We start from the raw sequence: 17,156 nt of genomic DNA, 5'->3' as shown, positions 1-17,156 counted from the left end.
TTATAACTTGTATATCTTGGGCAATTAATTCTTATTTGTGCAGCCTATAGGCTATATCCCCGTCACGTCACGTATTGGCTCCGTGCGTTTGAACCGAACTAACGTTAGGCTAGGGTGTTGCTCATAAAGTATTCGAAATCAAGTGTTACACCGATTAATGGCTGAAGGGGGTCATTTTAAAACTATTTAGCGCTGCTGTTGAACAGTGAGTATGCCGTTTCCATCACTCCAATGCACTTCTCCATTTCAATCCCTTACGGTGGAGGCACGCATGCGCTGGAGTTTCCCGCTGACAACCTGGAGGCAAAGCTGATCGCCGCTCTTTTTCAGTTCATTTCACAAAGGTAAGGAATGTTATTTAATTTATAAATAAAAAAAAAAAAGCCCGTTGTAAATTGTTCAAATTGTCTACTTTATCTAATAGGCGTCATTTAAAAACATACTAGTTAACGGTTGGCTATAAAACTGCTAATCCTTTCATGTAACCTTAAGCAATATTTTTTGTAGATTAACGGAGAACTAGCAATATTGTTTAATAATGGCTGTAGTCAGTGTCCATACACACACATTATATAAAATTACACGCGCTCCTTCTTAGCCGAGGGCAATTATTATAATTACCAGAAAGTGCAATCAAAAATACAAACGTAAACAAAAATATCACGTAGAAATAGGCAGAAAACGAAATATTCCTTCCTAGCAGCAAGTAATAATTCCAACAGCAGATCTATAAACAAGTATTACGCAGGACACTCATGTGCAGCCGTCTGTCTCTTCTGTTGACTAATCGCTTGACCCATATTTGTTGACTAATCGCTTGACCCATAGATACATATTTGTATGTATTTTTTTATTTAAATAAAGTCCCTTGAACCTAATTATTTATCATAAGTAACGTTACACATTCTGTTAGGAGCTGTTAAGATTAAACGGTCATAAACGCGATTGTACAGAAGTCCTGAACTTAGATTATTTTGATTTTCTTCGGTAAAAAATAATACACGATCGATATAAATGTTAGATATTTTGGTATACAGAGTTAGCATTCCACATTTCTATTAACATAATTTTTGCAGAGTTATTAACATTATACTTTCTGGTTAGAGCCAATAAATGTGTATTAAAACAATAGTTTTTTTCACTCTTGAGCAAGTCCTTAGTTTTTATATGGCCTAGTGCCAATTTTTTTTAATGATATTCAGCTCCAACTAATAGCTCAGAATTAATATGTATGATATATAAATGTTTGACTTTAACACATTGGAATCAAAAGTGATAAGAATCAGAATTGATAAAGATAATCGAAATTTGAATTTAAAAAATAATAATAAACGATAACCAACCCTACAGCCTAGTTAAGTAAAAATTATTAAATTCTTTAAACCTGAAATGCAAATAAAAATTGTAAAATTAAAAAGAAAAAAATCAGATAACAGTTAAAATTTGAAATGTACTCGTGTCTTTTTTTAATAGGTGCAATGAAATGGAGCTGTAAAGTCTGCAAATATAACGCAACGACAAGGTGTGACCTCGTACGACATTACAGACTACAACATTGGTCATCTGGAACCTCAGTGGCGTGTCTCCATTTGGATTGTCCATGCTGCTTTAAAACGTGGACTGCACTTCGCACACATCTGTCAAGGTACCATACACAAGATGAAGATAGGAAGCCAGAAGTAATCCTCTCTTAAGTGTGTGCTTTGCTCTAGTATATTTACCAATGAAAAATAATATTTTCAACATCTTGGAAATCATTTGAAGAGTCACGAAACTATAGAGTGTGTGTTTATTGGATGTGCATTTAAGACAAATATATATGGGACATTTTTTACACACAAAAGCGGAAAGCACAACCCCCATTCACATGAGGACTTTAAGCCAGATATAATTGGGAAACATTACACTTTACAAAATGATACTGATTTGATCGTGAGTGATAATAATTGTGAAGACAGTGGACCAAATCAATCAATAGATGCCTCAAAAGAAATTATTAGAACAATTGGTTCACTTCTTTTAAAGTTGGAAAGTGTTGACAATGTTTCTAGTAAATGCATTGACGAGCTTGTCCACTGACAGAAAAGCTGAGTCACTTTCATTTTGTTACTGGATATCCTCCTGACATACTCCATGACCTTTTTGAAGGCATATTTCCTTCAGAATTAGCACTTTGCCTTTCTGTTTTCATTAACAATAAGTACTATGCGCTTCGAGGCCAAACATAGGTTCTTTGAACGAGTAGTCAGGTTCACGGGTAACTTCAAGAATGTTTTGTTGTCACTTTCAGCAAAGCATCAGATGATGATGGCCTACCATTGGCAGAAACATAAAAGCATGTCTACCCTAATTGTCAGCAAAGTGTCATCTGTGCCTCTGGAAGTACTAGATGATAGAATCCAAGAATCTGTTAAGGAACTGTTCCCTCAGCTAACCAGCATACAGTTGTCAAATGCTGTAACATACTATGGGACACGATATTCTGCTGGAATGATCATCCCATATGGTTCCACTGGAGGGCTCCCTGATTTTGTAGATTATACAGACCGTGATTTTGGAAACCAATCTCTACTTCGTTGTGAAGAAACTCAGTGCCTGGTACCTGGAGCATTTTAGGTCTTTTCCATTAGAAAGCAGTGGGGAATTGATTTTTGTTCATCACCATAGCGTTCAAGATCATTATCCATTGGCATCCTATATTGTGGAGGGAAAGCACATGGTTACACCGAAAAGACACATTTGTTGCAGTTTACCGTAATAGTAAGTAGCTTTATTGCTAAGACAGCTGCATTTGTGTAAGACAACTGTAATTATGTGAAAACTTTCAAACTTTAGAACATTTGCATTTTCAAAGTAGCACAGTCTGCCATATCGATCACCAACACAGTTTTCTATGAGTGTCAGTGACTTTTTTTTTTTTTTTTTAAGGTAACCAAACATGGATTCAGCAGCCCTCAGGGTAGTCTTTGACCACAGGATAGAGAAGCTAACACTGCCATCTGGAATACCAGAGTCCTTGGAGGAGTTACACTCAGCTGTCAAGAAGGCTTTAAATATTACAGATGATATCAGTCTTCAGTATATGGATTCAGATTTTGAAGACTTCTTCACTCCACGAATCAAATTCAACACAGATCCACCATAAAGGTTGTGACAGTCGCACCAATAGTTCTTACTTTGTTTCCACCCAACGAAAGTTTCACTGGCTGTGATATTACAGATCAATCCCTTGATACTACCTCCTCCACACGTACTACCATACAGCACTCCTCTGACACATCAGATTCCTCTGCAAGCACAGTCATCCTGTCTCAGAATAACAGCCCAGAAAGGAAACCATGGCCAAAAGAATTCATCATTCCACACTTCTCTGTTGAGACTGAAATGGTTCTTGAAAGAGCCAATGAACTTTACAGAAAAGATGGGACAGTGCTAACTACCCCAAAAGTCAAGTCAGACATACTCGAAAAGCTGGCTCAGTCCATTTACACATACAGTGCATATCCATCCACCCTTCAGATTCTTTCCGTTGCTGAAGCACTTATAAAGGCGCACCCATGTCTGAAGGATCGAGGGAGCTTTTCAGGCTTTTATGCATGGCAGACAAGCATTAAATATAAAATGGCTAACTATCGAACGAAACTCAGAGGTTTTGGCATTTCTGAGGTCACATGCAACGCTCTAAAACACAAACATCCAGATGACAGGAAGTCTGCGAAAAATGTTAAAAGGCCAAGAAGAGCTGAAGTCAACTACCTCCCATCGTACCCAGTGGGTGAAGATGAGAAGACTTTGGAAAAAGAACGAGAAGAGCTGGTGTCAGAATTTAAGAAGAAAAACAATGAAAGGATGATAAAGGAGAAGATGAACAAAACATTTGCACATCGTCGACACGAAATCATTAATCAATGTCCAAGTGTTCAAAACACAAAGGAACGATGGCCAGCCCTGTTTCAACCTTCTCAAGTGAGTTACCAATCATGTTTAGAGACCAAAAGGAACATAATGTATCTGAAAACCCCCTCTCAAATCATTATATGAAATTATTTGTTCTCTCATTCCGTATTTCAGGTGATTGCTGAATTTCAACGAATAACCACTGTGCAGCTGGAAGCTAAATTAATGTCCTCATTGGATCTTCACACTCCCAAGCTGCTGACACTGTTTCGTGGCAAAGGAGGAGCACTTGGAGAAAGACTGAAAACTGAGATGGAACTACTGAAGGTACAGTTTATGACGCATGCAAGCCAGTTGGTTACTTGTTGTTTATGTAAGGGTGAGAGGAATTGTTTATTCTTGTATTTTTCTTTATGATCAGCAGGTAGTACTTCCCCCTCTACAGTGAATTAAATATTAAATGTGATGATAATTAGGTACTCAAACACAAAAGCTGACAAATGCATTTGTGTGACAACAGGAGGTTGTTTTGTTTCCTTGAGTTAATTTCATGGATTTTCAAAGAAAATATTCAATAAGTCATGTTTATTTATATACAAGTTCAATTTCAATTATAGTAACAACTTCAGTTTCATGTAAATCAGCTGTACAGAGGATAATAAAGTGCTGTTAAGTTGTTATTCAGCAACCTCTGTTGATAGATTAATTTATAACATTTACAAAAAATTTACTTAAGCAGTTTTTTAGCCCAAATGATCAAGCCAAATAGTGAAAGTAGCAAGGAACAAAGTATTGTGGAGGCAAAAAAAAACTTGGGAGAGGCTCTGAAGAGCATGTATCATTAATTAATTACTTAATTTTTTTAGGATGAGCAGTGTTCTGTTGATATGACAAGAGAGGTGGTCATCCACTGCATTATAGAATTCCTTGGGGAACATGCAGGAGACCTCATCAAAGAATTCAAAGTATGCAATCTCAATTTCAATATACCAGAAGTGTGAATTTATATCAAAATTTTTGTTTGTTTACTTCCTGAAGAGAGGCCATGATATCGTTGATTGGATTTTCTGATCAAACAAATTATTGAATTTTAGATCTTCTCATAGGTTTTGAGTGTCACTGCTGTTTAATTTTGCAGGACAATGAAGACCAGACAGGAATTGAACAGCTTGTGATGGCAGTAATTGTGACCAAGACAGGAGCTTCCAGTGACAGTCCAAAGGACATTGGAATTGTTGTTGAGGGTGCGAAAGTTGTTACAGGCCTTGAAGGTGTTCCCAGGGCTTGCTGTGTCCTCCTTGGTTTGACATATGCACTGAACCTCCATTATCCCAGGCATCTAAAGTATACCTTTGAGGTACTTCAGAAACTTTTCTTGGAGCTGGATGCTTCAAAGCTGTCAAACAGAGTCCAGTCACTCAGGTCTAAACTGCTGTCTTAAAATTAGATGGTGGTATCTGTTCTGTGGTTCCATGTTGCCAAACGAAGACCATTTGAACATTTTGTGCCTAGAAAGACAGAAATGCCAAAAAAGTTGTTCTGCAAACTTGAACTGTTCTCATCCTATGTGAAAACATGAACAACACGTTGATAAAGAGTAGTGATGTTCACTCTGTCATTGTGATTGTGACCAAAAAAAGGAGCTTCTACAAGTGACTGTTCATTGGACACCAGAATCAAGTTGACTAGGGGTGAAATTTCTTACTGTCCTTGAAGGTGTTCCCAGGGCTTGATGTGTCCTCTTTTGGCTTGACCTACTGTATGCATTGAATCTCCATAATCCAGGCCTCCAAAAAAATGTATGCTTCACAGCTGTTAAACAGCTCAGTCACACAAGTCTACACCGCTGATTTAAAAATGAGATTCAGATTTATTAAATCCAGATTACTAAATACTGCTGTTCAAATCTACACTGCTTTAAAATGAGATGGTTATTGGATTAACAAAGTCCAGTTGTTCAAATCTACAGTTTTAAAGTGAGATTAAAGTGTTATTACTAGTAGTTTCTACAGTGGTTCAATGTTGCTGAAAAAGATGTCAGGTTTTTTTTGTGTGCTAAAACAATGTTTATTTTAAACAATGTAACTGCATTGTGTATTTTAAACAATTTGTACCTAAAAAGAAACTTTGTTCTGGAGACTTGAATTAATATGGAATTTATATTATATAGAAGGTAACTGTGGATTAAAAAAAAAAAACAGTTTGTTCTGTTGAGAGACTAGTGAATGTTCATTATTAATAGATGCTATTGTGACTGTTGTTGGCAATAAAGCCGAATTTTGTAATTCATCTTTAACGTCTGTGTCTATTATTCATACCTGAAATCATATTAATTATTTTAATTAAATGTTATTATTAATTTAAATTAAATATAATAATGCTAAATTATTTGTTTGTGTTAAATCAAATTAATTCCTTTAAGTAGTATTCATTAACAGTGCTCCAATGAAAACAATATGTTTGTTTAAATTTTACTTAATTTTTTTTGTGTGTGCTATTTACACCTACTTAATTTGAATGGCTAATTTTTAAGGACCTCTTTTGATTAAATCTAACTCAATTCTCAATTGTTGCTGAATTTAATTCATAATATTGCTTGTAATGTGTTGCCACAATTTTATTGAGTAGATGTAGTGTATTATTTTTTACAGTGTACTGTCAATCAATAATCGTGGGAGTGGCCTGGGTCTGTGTGACGTCACACAGACAAGAAGCTGAAAACGGCTTGATTTGTGAAAGGGGTAATGATTTTAGGAGATAAAAAAAAAAAAACACTGGGTGGATTTTTATCATTATAGGGTGGTTGTGTACAAGGCTTTTAAATGCACGCTGTGGAGGCAAAGAACCACCTGACGCGAAGCTCGTTTAAAATCCTTTAATGCACGGCTAGCCGTTGATTATCCAGCTTATTCCATGGTCATTTGCCAAGTTATAGACAAGTTCAAACTAGTTTTGCTCTTTACAGTGCAATACTTGACCGGAAGGGTAAAAATGACTGTTATTTTCGTCAGTTATGGTTCATTAGCGCTAGCATTCTGCCCACTTCAAATCAGACACAGAGATGAAATAGTGCAGTAAGATCACATTTATTTGAATGAATTATAGCATTTATTTGAATTAATTAACAATCGATCGATTGAAAGAGAGAGAGAGAGATGCAACTGTGTGTGCGTTACCTGCGTCTGCGCGTCTCTCTACAAACAATCAAGTCATGTTCAGTTACTTCAAAAATAGCGAGTTTGCCACCTCGCTGCTGAGGAATATAATGTAGCGATCTAGTATCTAGGCTATTTTATTTTTTGACCTACAGAGCAGAGATGCTTTTCTGAAATGATTTGTATACAGCAGAAAGAGTTCATTTTGGGACAACTGTTTTTTACTTTCAGTATATTTGGTGTTTGACATAAACATTTCAACCCTTTTCTATGAAATATGCCACACAAATTGTGCTGTAGTGAGAATATTTATAATAATAATAATGTTTTATTTATATAGCGCCTTTCAAAAACCCAAGGACGCTTTACATAAAGTTGATCGATAACATGAACACCAATACAAATATAGTCACGTGATCAAACAAATAAAGCAGGTATTTGGTTATAAGCTTATTTATACTTGAGAAGAAAATTAGGCTAACAGATTGTTCTGAAAACATTTTGATGGGAAAATTATATTTGCATATATTATGCTGCATAAAACTGATTATTATTATTATTACCCCAAAAAAAAAAAACATGTTGCTGCCTGACGACGTTTCTCAGCTTAAATGATGGGTGTAAAATATGATATAGTCCAAGCTTACATGATGATGTATGTCTTACCTGTATATTTTTGTTTTCTTTTCCAGCAATCTCAACAATGGACTCGTTTCCTTCCTGTTTGGTGACTCCTGTGCTTGCTGTTTCTGTTTGGAGGTCATTGCATGTGTCTGATTGAGCAACTGTCGTTGTGCATTTCTGTTTGCAGTGCTTTGCTTAAATAAAAAAAAAAAGTCTTTGGAGTTTTCCATTTTGGTTGTGGTTGTACATGTTTTCCTTAAGGATATTAAATCATGGATATGTGCTTATGCGACAATTATTTCACGCTAAAAAATTAACCTGTTATAAACAGTACACAACTTTTTTTTTGAGCGTGCTATCAGGGTAACTTAACGTCAGCAGCCGTACGGGACAACTTCAGCAAACGTTTAAAAAGGTAAACTTTTCATAAAATGTAAGCATTACGAGATACACAGTGGTTACGGTAGCTAATGTCTACAAATATAAAAGTATAAATACCTTTTCGACCAACGAAAGCGAAAACTCAAGGCCGTGTCTGAGGAACACAGAGGACCGTTAACTGTCACTACGCAGCTGAGCGTTGCCATGGATACATATGCTGCTTGCCCTAAAGTGATGTCATTCGATCATGTGCTCATTTGATCGACGCTTGCTTTTAGGCACATTGGGACATAGGCTACATTACTTTTTTTTTTTGAGCTGCACGTGGTATAGCAGTCTTAAATGCAATAACTAAAATAATAATTTTCCTAAGTAACTTTTCTCGTCAGCTTACCAACAGTTTAATATGTAAATGGTAAGAATTCATTTATTTGTCTGACCTGTGTTATTTTCCACTTTCTTTTCTTCATGTTTTTCTTGGCTGCATTCTTCACTCTATAGCATTCCTGTAGAGCTCCTGGGATGCAACCTTATTTTCTTCATGCATGGGGAGTGCATAAACCTAATTGTAGCCTATATGTTCAATTATATTATTGAAGGGTATCATGATTTTGATGTTTAAATGCTGAAAACAGACTCCTGATTTGATTACATTTTTAATTACAGAAGTTACTATTTTCTTTTTCCAGAAATGAATATTAATTTAACATTAATTCAAATCTATTATACTATAGTAAAAAAAAACAAAAAAATCAATCTGCAAAACAAAACAAAAAAATAATTAAAAAAAAAACTGATAATAGAATGCAAAAGGCAAAAAACTTTTTTAAGGAATAATACCCTTTAAAGGGGTCATATGATGCGATTTCAATGTTTCCTTTTTCTTTGGAGTGTTACAAGCTCTTGGTACATAAAGAAGATCTGTAAGGCATGACGAAGCGGATATCGTCCTCTTTTGGAAGAGCAAACAAAGTAGTTTCGCTTTCACAAAGTCAGAACCAAAGTCCAGATGTGTGCAGCACATTTTATGGAGGACTGTTTACTGATACTGGGAGAGTAACGTTAGACTACAATGCCAGCAGTTCTAACTCATGTAAGTACGTTTTCATTTAAAGGATTTGCCACTGATGATTCAAACGCGAGTTTTGGGCAGTAGAGTAGCACTTGTTGTTTGTCATTTCTCCGATCACAAATGCAGACAGTTTTATGTTTACGCGGCGCGATGCAATGCAACGCAACGAGTAAAAAGACAGTATAAGTCATTATAATCCGTAATTATGTCCCCACTGGATGCAACAAATGCCTCGTTTGTAATGGGTTTTAATGTTTTTGTCTCGTCGCTCCGGCCGGGACACGGCATTAACAGTATGTGAGGGGCGTAACATTTCCGTCTCACGCTTGAGGTATTCGGCCAATCACAACGCATTGGATAGCTGACCAATCACAGCACACCTCGCTTTTTCAGACCGATGAGCTTTGTAAAAATCGATGCGTTTCAAAAAGGCGGGGCATAGAGGAGAAACAATAATGTACAGTATGTGGAAAATAATGTGTTTTTGAACTTTAAACCGCATAAACACATTTCATTACACCAAATACACAAAATAATGTTCTTTTTAGCAGCATCATATGACCCCTTTAAAATCCAATATGGGTTTATATTTAAGTTTAATTTAGTCAACTCTCTTTGTCTGAGTTGCAAGGTGTTAGGTCTGATGGTAAAAGCACACATGGGCGACTGGATTTTTTCAAGTGTTGTTATGGAAATGGCAGATGAGGGATGAAACCGGGAGTAAACTGGCTCGGACGAATGTCCTCCGCACGTCCGCCAGCGAACGTCAAAAAGAGGACCAAATGCGGACGTAAGTGGACATCCTCAAAACGTCCGCCAGCGAACGTTACACAGCGGACGTACTGCGGACCTAAACGGACGTTCAGAACGTCCGGGGGACGTCCCGTTTGCTGGGATGGAAGGGAAAAGTATAGTTAAAGAAGCATGCAAGGAAAGTGGAATATTTGTATTACAGGAAGGCATCTTTATAATATACAAAACAGTATTAGAAAAAGTAAATGGCTATATAGTTTCAGTAGAGAAGATCAGGTTATTTTAGCAAGACTAAGAATGGGACATACTAAACTTAATTCGACTCTTTTTATAATAGGTAAACATAGTACAGGATTATGTGAAACATGCCAAGTAGCAGGAAAATAATGAATTAATAAGAGAACTCTACAACATGGCAAAGAATTTACAATCGGAAATGTATTAAATACAAATCAAGGATCAGGAAAAATGATAAAAGAATTGTATTAAGAACAGAATATATATTTTAAAATGCACAGCTAGACTGAAATCACTTCACACTCCAGCACAGGAGGTGGCGATATGCACCTAAAAGCTGGTATGCAACTCGCCAATAAACCCACAGAAGAAGAAGAAGAAGTAGAGCAGCCCACCCCTGAAGAAGTCTTTGTCCTGACAAAAACAACACCGAATCAGCGATCAGAGAAGATCAAACAGAAGGATTTTTGAGTTTGTTTCTGAACAGCACATCTTTGTGATTCACTTTTGAAAGCATCGTTCAGAAAGTAAAAGTAGAGTTTATATTGCTGGGGATCAAACAGTGAGAATGGATTTACTAACTGTAGAAGATCTTTCTTGTCCCGTGTGCTGTGAAATCTTCAAGTCTCCTGTTGTTTTATCATGTAGTCACAGTGCCTGTAAAGAGTGTCTCAAACAGTTCTGGAAAACAAAGGAAACTCAGGAGTGCCCCGACTGTGGGAGAAGATCATCGAAACCTGACCCTCCTGCTAATCTCGCATTACAAAACTTGTGTGAGATGTTCCTGAAGGAGAGAAAAGAGAGGCGTTCATCAGGATCTGGGGAGATCTGCAGTTTACACAGTGAGAAGAACAAACTCTTCTGTCTGGAGAACAAACAGCCTGCGTGTGCGGAGTGCTTTACTTCTCAAAAACACGTCAATCACACAGCAAGACCCATCAGTGAAGCTGTTCCATCATATAAGGCAAGACAGATTTACATCTGAGGATAAAAACATATGGAAGAAATCTCTCAGTAACATTCTGCTCGTATTAGATGAACATATTGCAGAAGTCTCTGGTGTCTCATAGATTTTCCCTTTAAATTCTAGGAGGAGCTGAATACAGCACTGAAAGCTTTACAGAAGAAACTTAAACACAGTGAAAACATTAAAGGAGAGTTAGAGAAAACACTTCAACACATCAGGGTGAGGAAACAGAATCCAGAGTCATTTTCATTACGATCACTGTGGACAGTTATGATTTGCTAGATTTAATATAATAGATTCCAGTTGATTAGTTCTGTAAATAACGAGCAGCGATCTGTTTTATGTCGGTATCTCAGTTTATCTCAGATATGAATGATGTGATTGTGTTGATTTGTGTTGATTGAGACGGCGCTTGAAGTGACTGTGGTTTGATTTCAGTCTCAAACTGAGCACACGGAGCATCAGATTAAACAGCAGTTTGAGAAGCTTCACCAGTTTCTCAGAGACGAAGAAGCAGCTACAATCACTGCACTGAGGGAGGAAGAGGAGCAGAAGAAGCAGATGATGAAGGAGAAGCTGGAGGAGATGAACAGACACATCTCGGCACTTTCAAACACAATTAAAGACACGGAGGAGATGATGAAAGCCAATGATGCCTGCTTTCTAAAGGTCTGACTTGAGATCATCCATTGATTGATTGATGATTGATTGATTGAGTTGTTGATGATCAATGGTGTGTTTGTTCTGCAGGAGTTTCCAGTCACGATGGAAAGGTGAGTGATCTGCTGCTGTCTCTGGTCTCTCTGCTTCTGATCCAAAGCCACTGCCGTTCTGACTCCCGAATGCTCTTCCAGAGTCCAGATCTCATCACAGCTGGATCCACAGATGACTTCTGGAGCTTTGATTCATGTGCCGCGTTATTTGGGCAACCTGCTGTTCAGAGTCTGGAAGAAGATGCAGGACATCGTACAATACAGTGAGTCTGCAGAAGATCTGAGCTCACACACATTCAGTTTATCATGACACAAAAGCACTAGATTATTTCAGTTGTAAGTAAGTGAAGATTATACTACTTAATTAATATTACCCAATATTTTATGAGAATGCTTAATTTCTCTCTTTTTTTTTCCATCTGCTTAAGTCCATAACACACACAACAGTGTAAAGGTGAAAAGAAATGTGATTCTTCAGACTGACACATGGAAGCCTCTGGAGCACCTCAAATATAATATAGTGCTCAAGAAACTTCAATATGTATTTCAAGTTCCTCAAAGACTTTTCATTAATAAGGTTTTACTAGAGGAACTATTGACAGTCTCTAGAGTCCATGAAGAAAGTTCTTAATTTTATAAGCTGAGGCCAGATTCACAACAATAAGAATAACATTTTGTTACTATTATTCTCTGTTTTTAAAGGGGTCATATGATGCTTTTTTAAAGATCATTATTTTGTGTATTTGGTGTAACAGAATATGTTGACATGCTTTAATGTTCAAAAAACACATTATTTTTCAAATACTGTACATTATTGTAGGTCCTCTATGCCCCGCCTCTCTCAAACGCTTCGTTTTCTACAAAGTCCCTCCTTCCGACAAGCGCAGTCTGCTCTGATTGGCCAGCTGACCCAGTGCATTGTGATTGGCCGAACACCGCAAGCACTCGTCGGAAATGTAACGCCCCTTACCATAATCGCGAGCTCCATCTTTCAAAATAAATGTAAAGACAGTAATAATATCATTAGTTTTACCATCAGTTCAAGCCCGAAAGGAAAACAGACACAGTAATGATGCAGTACACAAGCCGCGGAGCTTGTAACAATCCAAAGAGAAGGGAAAACTTGAAATCGCATCATATGACCCCTTTAAGAGAAAACTTAAGAAGAGTTAATGTTGTAAAGAATGTTAAAAAGACTCTTCAGGTTGTTATGTTATTTTATATATATATATGAGCAATATCACACGAGTAGAAGTGAGATCAGGCCGAGTGCCGTAGGTAATCACAGCATGCCGATATACAGCCATATCTTACTTCTACGAGTGTGATATTGCGTTTATACAACAGTTTGATGGCACGAGTGTGTAAATAAATTAGAAACAACAATGGAGTGTCTTTAAAAGCCCTCTTTTGTGCAGAACTACTTTCTTCCGCCATAGATTTAAATCTAAAGTTGACCGTTTAACAGCTGAGCCCCAGTCTCCGTTACTAATTCCAAAATGTCACTTTAGAGCTAGTAACGAAGGAATGTTGAGTTGCTTCATTGAAAGCTTATTGTATTACTGTAGTAAAAGCTTGCTGTATTATGTAAAGTATTATGAGAGAGAGATGGACTGAGCGATTGTGATACCTGCATCTGATACAGCATCTCAGTCTCCTACACACAATAAAACATATGTTTGAATGTCCACTGAGGAAAGCGTTATCTTTGTCATATCGTCAATATCCTTTCATCTGTTAAGAGTGTGAGTTGCTTCATTGAAAGCTTATCGTATTACTGTAGTAAAAGCTTGCTGTATTATGTAGAGTAAAGTATTATGAGAGAGAGATGGACTGAGCGAGTGTGATACCTGCATCTGATACAGCATCTCAGTCTCCTACACACAATAAAACATAAGTTTGAAAGCCCACTGAGGAAAGCGTTATCTTTGTCGTATCGTCAATATCCTGTCATCTGTTAAGAGTGATTTCTGATGACAGCGCTGCTCAGTGCATTTGTTAGCTGCGTCGTTGTTGAAAGTAAAAATAACTTATTTTTCAATGAAAAAGTCTTTACTGCAGTACTGACTCATAAAAACAGTCTCTTGTCGCCATCTAATGGCGGGACAATGTAACTAAAATCACCATCATGAACACTCGCACCATGTCTCGGTAATAAATAATATTTTATATAAATATTAATAGTATTTAATAATAGTATTTATTGAATATTAGAACCGTGTCTAGGGACAAGCGGGCCATCACACTGCTCCTTATCAGCCCATTTGTAGCTTATTCGATTCGCTCTTGAACAGCTAATCACGATGATCTTGTCTTCGGAAAAGATTATTTTATTTGCTTGCGTCAGAAACCGCAAATCTTTTTAAAAACTGGCTGTTGTTCTCGCTACATTGCATTTGGCGAGTGTTAATTTTATGCCCTGTGTATATGTGTATATATATATATATATATATATATATATATAAGATTTTCCACATAATGATTCAAGTACATGTTGTATTAAACAAGCCAACCTCATGAGTAGAATAGTACAATCAGAAAACTTCAAAATCAGACATTATATTCTATTAGAAAATGTTTCCTAAGGAAATTTTTGAGAACTTTTCAAGAACTTCTTTTCAGGAATTGCACTTAGGAACATTCATAAACATCTCAGAATTTATTGTAGCAATTATTTCTTAAGGAGATTTTCATGAATCTTGCCGTTTTAAAAGGGTTTCTAGAAGAAGTGCTGCTTCATGTATTTAGATTTTTCCAATGAAGAAGCACAATGATGAGCATCTGTTCAGCTAATGATGTGTTTACCAGAAGAACCTGCTTCAAGTACTCACACCACAGAGATTTTAAGCTATCTTACAATATTACAATGATTGATTATTAATGACTAAATCAAACACAACAGACAGTAATTTTTTTAAACAATCACACACACCAAGAGAAGTAAGAGCCAGTTCAATGAACATGATCAGATTCTGCTATAGATACGGAGTTTCATACACATTTCTTAAAGTTATAGTTTTTCATCCACAGCAGAGAATCTCAGTGGGTCTGATTGATTGATTCTTATTTTAACCTTCCCAAAATATCAGTTTTTCTTACTTGCTGGCATTAAACACTGATAATAAAACGGAGTGTGAAACTAATAACAGCACTGACAGTGATCAGAAGGGAATGTATGATGTGTTTGAAGACATTTGAAGACAAATTCAAATTCATCATTTCACTTTGTATTGTATATGAACATCAGAATAAAAGCATCTGTTAATTGTGTCTCATCAGCTCCTGTGATTCTGGATCCAAACACTGCAAATCCATCTCTCACTCTATCTGATGATCTGACCAGTGTGAGACGGCGCAACTGTCAACCTCTTCCTGATAATCCAGAGAGATTTGACCGTTATCGCTGTGTTCTGGGTTCAGAGGGCTTTAACTCAGGAACACACTGCTGGGATGTGGAGGTTAAAGACTGTTCAGTCTGGACTCTCGGAGTAACTACAGCATCCAACCAGAGGAAGGGATGGGGTTTCTTCAACACTGATGGTGTCTGGAGTTTGCAGTACAATGTGACTAGACAGACTGGCTTTCCTGTTGGACAGCAGCTTGAGCGTGTGAGAGTGAATCTGGACTTTGACGGAGGAACAGTGTCATTCTCTGATCCTCTAACTAACACACATCTACACACATTCACAACCACCTTCACTCACACACTCCTTCCGTTCTTCTGGTGTTCTTCCTCTCTGAGGATCTTACCAGTCAGTAGCCAGTGATCGTTACTCTTGTAGGTCTGGATCTTCCTGCTTTCATCACATTTCAATATTTAATCTAGATCACATGAGTAAGAGTGCTGATGATCTGAATATCAGATCAGAAAAATCTTTTTTTTTTTCCAGTATTATATCACTGAAAGAGTTAATTCAACACATTTTCAGTTTTGGTTGTAAATGAATTTATTTCAGTTATAGAGGTTAAATGATCATGTATTCATTGAAGTGAATGGATGTAAAAGGTTCTTGCTGATCCACAACAATATTGAATAAAACAGAAATTCTTAGTATAGAAATACTTGATTCCAGCTGTTTATAAATCTGATTCTCAGAACAAATGATCTCTAGGACTCACTGAAGTCTGAAAAGGTTCTAAACAGATTTACATAATTAATTGTAACAATGTATGATTACATGTTTTCAGTGTCATTTTTAGATTGAAACATTATCTCCCGGGTTCACAGACAAGGTTTAAGCTTAGTCCCAGACTAAAATGCATGTCTGAGCTGAACAGAAAACAACTGTTTTGTCTCAAGATGCACACCAGTAATGCCTTTTTTCCATGCTTAGATTAGAAATAAAAATGTAAATAGAAATAAAAGCTGTATTAAATGAATGATTTAGAATGGAATACAGAAACCGTTATTCTGATGATATTGTCTTAAAATTCTCTTTGACTTCAGGTGAATTTATATTTGAAATAACTGAACATTTCTTGAAGCCTTGTCATTCAATTCAAGTTTATTTGTACAGCGCTTTTCACGATACAAATCATTGCAAAGCAACTTTACAGCAAATTAAGTTTCTACAATATTTAGTGGTAGCTTATCAGTGGTGACTGTCAGTCAATGTACATATGGCAGAAATGTATGGAAAAATCAATTAAAGACATAATAATTGCTGTTAATAGTGTTCATCGTCTGTTTGATTACATGATGCAATCAAACTTATAGCAAAATGTGGTAGTTTACGTTATGGTACGTTATGTTATGGTATAACATAATGTGTATGTTGTTTCAGGGTTGGCATCATCTGAGGTTCTCTGAGGGGTTGGCATCATCTCTTCTCAGGTGTTCTGGATCCAGACTGAAGCTTGTGTAAATCCTAGTTACCACGGGATGTCAATCCCGTGGCAAAAACAGAGAAACAAATAGAGACATAATTACCGTAGCTGCTGTTCCAACCAAGCAAAATTGATTTGTTTAACCCAAACTAAAGAATAATAATGTGCATTTGATCAGATATAATTGCAGTACAAGATTATGATATGCATTATTTAAATGCTTGGCCAACAAGATGTCTTTAATCTAGATTTAAACAAGGAAGTAACAGTACACCCGTCTAGTTGCAAATTGTAATCCAAGAGATTCTGTAGTACACAGAACAGTAGAAGCCTTGTAGACAGTACGTCTTTTGGTCCAATAAGTAATATCTCTGTCTTATCCGAATTTAATAGGAGAAAATTATTGGTCATCCAATCTTTTAAATGTTTAACACACTCTGTTAGCTTAGATAATTTAGAAGTTTCATCTGGTCTCGTTGAGATATATAGTTGAGTATCATCAGCATAACAGTGGAAACTAATCCCGTATT

At 36.6% G+C, this 17,156-nt stretch overlaps 2 protein-coding genes across 2 annotated transcripts; both read left to right on the top strand.

The window, feature by feature from the left end:
* Positions 1-2,938: 2,938 nt before the first annotated feature.
* Positions 2,939-4,968, top strand: LOC107688073 (sterile alpha motif domain-containing protein 3-like). The gene is made up of 5 exons (XM_016485623.1): positions 2,939-3,012; positions 3,102-3,966; positions 4,072-4,224; positions 4,764-4,862; positions 4,936-4,968. The coding sequence occupies exons 1-5, from the start codon at positions 2,939-2,941 to the stop codon at positions 4,966-4,968; spliced, it is 1,224 nt and encodes a 407-aa protein (XP_016341109.1).
* A 5,467-nt stretch (positions 4,969-10,435) lies between these two features.
* Positions 10,436-16,078, top strand: LOC107688074 (nuclear factor 7, ovary-like). Its single transcript, XM_016485624.1, has 6 exons — positions 10,436-11,083; positions 11,210-11,305; positions 11,525-11,755; positions 11,837-11,859; positions 11,941-12,062; positions 15,079-16,078. Exons 1-6 carry the CDS (start codon positions 10,688-10,690, stop codon positions 15,564-15,566), a joined length of 1,356 nt encoding a protein of 451 aa, XP_016341110.1. The 5' UTR covers positions 10,436-10,687; the 3' UTR covers positions 15,567-16,078.
* The last annotated feature ends 1,078 nt before the right edge of the window (positions 16,079-17,156 follow it).

The sequence above is a fragment of the Sinocyclocheilus anshuiensis genome, unplaced genomic scaffold, assembly GCF_001515605.1.
Source record: "Sinocyclocheilus anshuiensis isolate Anshui unplaced genomic scaffold, SAMN03320099.WGS_v1.1 scaffold793, whole genome shotgun sequence".
In the NCBI taxonomy this organism is placed as follows: Eukaryota; Metazoa; Chordata; class Actinopteri; order Cypriniformes; family Cyprinidae; genus Sinocyclocheilus; species Sinocyclocheilus anshuiensis.
This window is presented reverse-complemented; position numbering and strand designations above follow the sequence as displayed.